General features: G+C 42.9%; 1 protein-coding gene across 1 annotated transcript; it reads right to left on the bottom strand.

Moving 5' to 3' along the window:
• Nucleotides 1–575: 575 nt before the first annotated feature.
• On the bottom strand, nt 576–1,856 carry NAGK (N-acetyl-l-glutamate kinase). Its single transcript, XM_086483889.1, has one exon. It carries the CDS (start codon nt 1,750–1,752, stop codon nt 709–711), a length of 1,044 nt encoding a protein of 347 aa, XP_086340015.1. The 5' UTR covers nt 1,753–1,856; the 3' UTR covers nt 576–708.
• Between the last annotated feature and the right edge of the window lie 3,490 nt (nt 1,857–5,346).

Here is a 5,346-nt window from a genome sequence, read left to right as displayed (position 1 = left end):
TTTCAAAGTCGTTATACCTTATTCCTATTTCTGTGTGTGCGTGTGCGTGTGCATGTGCGTGAGTGCCCGTGCCTGCTTGCCTTTAAGCGGAGTTATAAATGTATGTCACGATAGTCTTCATATCAGATCTATGTTCAAAGGGGTCATGGCAAGCAATCAGTCCCCAATGCCCATGATACAGAGAACTCAATAGATTCCATCATTTCTTGAGGATATTTTTATTTCACTTGAAAGGCAACCTAGTGTCCTCAGGCTATTCACAAAGCACTAAGACATGGGGCTCTCTAGACAAAGAACACTAACAAATCAAAATCATACTTCATAGACCAGTGCAATCCATAAAGAATCTGCAGTAGCATGCCTTGCGGGCAATCATGACAATTCTGCACCAATGCTAGACATTCACATGTAGATTAGGTCATACATGCAATGCTAACCAATGTGTACTGTAATGTCAATATTAAGTTTATCATTAAAGACGGAAGGAAAATAACATCCTTTGAATATCATCATGATGACTCAAAATAACACATCCTTTTCAGATCCACTTGCTCATGCACTTTTCACACAGAAAATTGTGCCCGAAGAAGTCAAAATAAGTAATTTGGCCAAGAATGTTCACTCGTAAACTCGTTTACATGTGCTAAGATGCACGATTCTAGAATAACAAAGTGCCGGAGCATGAACAGTATACCTTAACCTCACCGCTCAACCGACTATCATAGTCCCGGCTCCCTCGTCTGTGAGAATCTCCAAAAGCAAGGAATGTGGCAAGCGCCCATCAACTATACTTGCAGTCCGAACGCCTTGGGCTAGTGACCGCACGCAACACTCAACCTTGGGGATCATGCCTCCAGAAACTTTGCCATCAGCGATAAGATTCCTCATTCCTTTAATGTCAATTTCTTTCACAAGGGAACTTGGATCCTTCATATCCAACATGATCCCTGGTACATCTGTCAGCAATATTAGCTTTTCAGCCCCAAGTGAGGCGGCAATTTCCCCTGCCGCCGTATCAGCATTGATATTATATGCCTGTCCTTCTCGATCTGCAGCCACTGATGCAATTACAGGGATGGCCCCTGACTTGATGATGCTATGCAATATTGATGTATCCATGGCAGCTACCTCCCCGACAAAACCTAGGGATCCACCCCCAGTTGGCCTTGCTGTAATCATTCGCCCATCTTTGCCACATAATCCCACACCGACACCACCTGCTTTGTTGATGAGTGAGACAAGGGACTTATTCACCTTGCCAACAAGGACCATTTCGACAATTTCCATGGTGGCACCATCAGTGACGCGGAGACCACCCTCAAATTTGGGCTGAATGCCTAACTTTGTGAGCCACTGATTGATCTCTGGCCCTCCGCCATGTACGAAAACAGGTCGAAGGCCAACACAAGATAGTAAAACAAGGTCCTTGATGACACTATCCTTGAGAGATTCATCTTTCATGGCAGCTCCGCCATATTTAACAACCACTGTTTTGTTTTGAAAGCGCTGGATGAAGGGGAGGGCTTCTGAGAGGACGTCAACACGAGCATGAGGCGAGAAGCAGTCAGAGCTGGACAATACCTCGTGTGCCAAAGTTTGTGCTCTGCACAGCTGAGGAGATCTTGGGAGAGCAAGAATGGACTTGTGGGACGGGGACGAGCGCAATGGAAGACGGAACGGCAATGCGACATGGGATAGGGCAGGCTGCTTTGCCGGAGTTGGAACAAGCATGTCAAGGCCCCCAACCCCCATCGTAACCGGCTTCAAAATTGCATTGTCTCCCCCACGCCACAACGGCCAGCAACAGTAGCCAGGGGATCTGTGAGCAGCAGTAGGATGAATATTGTTTATTAGCCTCTATATGAGAGCTCGTATGTGAAAATGTGGTCCTGTCTATTGTCAGAAGCAAAAATTGGAGCAAGCCATACAAAGGGTGGGTTCACATCAACACGACGGAAGATAACCTCCAGAACGCCATGTTCCGGGTGGAGGACATGGATTATTCGCTCTTCCACCGCTAAACGTTCACAGTGGGGAGGGTGGAAGAGAGAATGGGTGGTTCCTACCGCCGCCCAGTGTGGACTTTAGGGGATGGGTGGAAGCAACGCAACAAGACAAAAGAACAATTTGGTTAATTTAAAAAAGGATCTGCAAAATGAAAAAGTAGCATACGTGGAGGGTGAAAGAGAAGATGGGGGGGGGGGTCGGAAGTGAAACGCGCGATTGCTGCCGTGAGCTAGCACCTTTTTCCAGAGCTGTCCCGCTGCGCTATGTGAACAAGGAGGCTGACGTGTAGGGCTCTAATTCGCTGGCACAGCAAGCTCCGATTTCCTGCCACCGCCTACTGTGAACCCAGCCAAAGTTTGGTACAAAGGTATTTTGGGAATTTCTAAAGTTTGAGGAGTATTTTGGTAAGAATGAAATTGCTCAAATATTCCCTCAACCCTAGCTCTAATAAGCAATTTTCAAAGGTTGCAACCACATTTTCAACAAGCGATGTGTGTTAGGGTTAAAGTTAAAGTGCCAAACTTAAAGTAGCATTCATAATGAGAAATTACATATAGCAATTGGACAATGCACAAAGTTTGAAACCAATAGCAGTAACTTGATTATGAAAATGAATTAGCAACACTCTTAATGTGTGTACAAGGAGTGGCTACTTATATAGGAGTAGCAAGGCTATCCCAACCAATGGTTAAATGCACCTTTCAAGGCCAAAAATCATATTCTCAAAGGGCAAAGGTCAACCTTTCAATGTAAGCTCCAAAGGCACTCTTTTGGCTCCTTGTGCAACTCACTTAAGCCCACATGCTACCACATGGTTCTTGTTGACTGGATGCTGATTAGATTGGAGATGGTGCACACCAACATGTTGTGGCATAAACCAAAGGCCATATACCTAAAAATTCTTCCCTTGAACTTTAAACTACTGAAATAATTGCATGGAGACTCACTACCACGAAGGATAATAGAAGTCACACAGATTGATGCCACACAGGCTACAATAGGTGGTCTCCTCATGATATGGTGTCACACAAATTGAGTTATCCTCCTCTCAAACAAAGAATCACTCAAACTCAATGAGTAGGCTAAAAACCAACCATATCCTCTATAGCACGTCACTATAATCATTGTAAGGGTCAGGTGTTGTACATAGATGAAGACAACTCTCCTCTTCCTTGCCTTCATCTTTGTCCTTGTCCTCTGCTACGTTGACCTCTACCTTTGTCCTTGCTAGACAGTGGATGACCTTGTTCCTTGTTGTTGTTGTGACCTCGAGGGGTTCTCTATTCAGTACCCCCTCTATAACATGCATTCGTGGGATAATTAAAAAACCCCTTTTTTAACATGTTTGAATAAGTAAAATGACCCTTTATTTTAGGATTTTTTTCCCAAAATGGAGTATAAAACCCCTTTATTTTAATGTATCTTTGTTAAATTGTCTAAATTTTTTGCATTTTAAAACCCCTCTTGCTGAACTTACGTGGTACATTAACATGATTACATAGTGCACCCCTCGAAGCTGTAACACTTTGATGGCGAATGACCTTTGATGCCGCAATTACTACAATATTTGTTCTTGTAGTGGTTCTTTGAGATATGTCCAAGCTTGCTACATTCGTAACATTTTCTATTTGACCTAGATTGTGAGCCCCAAGGGACTTACTCCGAGATCCACCTTCCTACCACCCTATGGATAGGCTTCTACTAGCTTTCTTTAGGATCCCCAGTCCGCATGAGTAGTCCAAGCCCTTGGCCTAGGTCTATGACCCCCCGGGTTGCCCTTGGCCTTACATTACTCCCCCCTTGGAGAGGCGTTTTCATCCTCGAAAACAAAAGAGGTGATAGCGTCATAAAGAACATTAATGTTTTCGGCAGTGGCATCCCTCATGGATCCAGCTATCCTCTGGACTAGAGCACGGTTCAGTAGGAAGTTCAATGAAATCAAGAAGAGTATCTTGATTTTCCATATTTTTGTCCCCTTTCCACCGTCTTGTAATCGTCCCATAACCAACATAGCGTATAGACTCCATTTAGAACTCACTTGATCATGCTAAACGAGTTCAAACAACCAAGAAGTACCCAAAAGAGTACCTCTTTTCACTTTCTATGAAAGTAATTGGTTGACGTAAATCATCAACAAAGTATAAGTCATTGACTTGCTATCAATCGTCATCAATAAACAACCCCACCATAACCAGTGTTCAAGGTTGAGAACATGAATAGGCTAAACTTAGTTTTGCAACATGCTTTGCCTCATGGTAAGCAAACTCCAACTAGAGAGATAACCATTCCAATTGGATTTCTTGGTGCTAACGTACGCGCTTAGCATATCCTTTAGCACAAGATTAACACTTGTAAACTATCTATCCTCTCTAGGTAATTGACAATATTGAGGTGTGTTTACCCATCATTTATAGATAGTCCTCCAAAATGACTGGTAAGGGATCACAATTCCTTGTATAATTGTTGATTAATCAATAATTTAGGAGCAACCATCTTGGTTAACTACAGTGAGCTGATTGACAAGCACTCAAGCCGAGCCATAACTTCTATGGGTGATTGATAGATCCACAATTAATCTCGTAGAGATAGTGCACATAAGGTGCAAAGTGCTTTAGAAGCTACTAATGTCATGAATGTGCATGCCGCTCCAAATCAGCCTTTGCTAAACACTAGGGCCCATAACCCCTTTAAAAGAATAGATTAGAATCCACATATCCATAACCGTACTTGCCAATGCTTATGGCTAATGTTATGCCCACAGCTAGCGAAAAAAGAACTAAATATTTTGCACGTGAAAACCATGCTAACATATTTGGACCATAATAGAATGTGAAAATCCATCACATCTAGATACCATGTCAACCAGTTCATTAACAAGACATATCTTTGCTACATGTGTAAACAACTATCCTTTAAATTTGTTTGATTGTACTTGTAATCTTAACAAGTCTTACTAGGTATCCGACAACTTTTAGCCACTGAAATTGTTCCTGATACGATGTGCTCAAAATGGTATAACAAGCGGATGTGACCAGTACGTAGGGACTCTGCCATGATACATAATTGAAATAACGGGCACCAGTGTCAGTCCCATTGCTACAATGGAAGGCGTGACTACCCTGCAAAAATCCCCAAGGAACGTACTCGAAACAATAAAATCACAAATCTCATATGTGACGTATTGCACAAACACATGATTCACGTCGTACACGATAAGAGAGAAACACAGAGAGAGAGAGAGAGAGAGAAGATAGGGGAGGTGAATAACATAGACGCTGGGTGCAATCTCCCCATGTGCAAGAGTGAGCATGTCCCTCTTGCACGTATTTAATTAATAGA

This window comes from Adiantum capillus-veneris, chromosome 16, assembly GCF_014529385.1.
Source record: "Adiantum capillus-veneris isolate H3 chromosome 16, ASM1452938v2, whole genome shotgun sequence".
NCBI lineage: Eukaryota > Viridiplantae > Streptophyta > Polypodiopsida > Polypodiales > Pteridaceae > Adiantum > Adiantum capillus-veneris.
The sequence above is the reverse complement of the archived record's forward strand: the minus strand, read 5'-3'. Positions and strand labels throughout refer to the sequence as shown.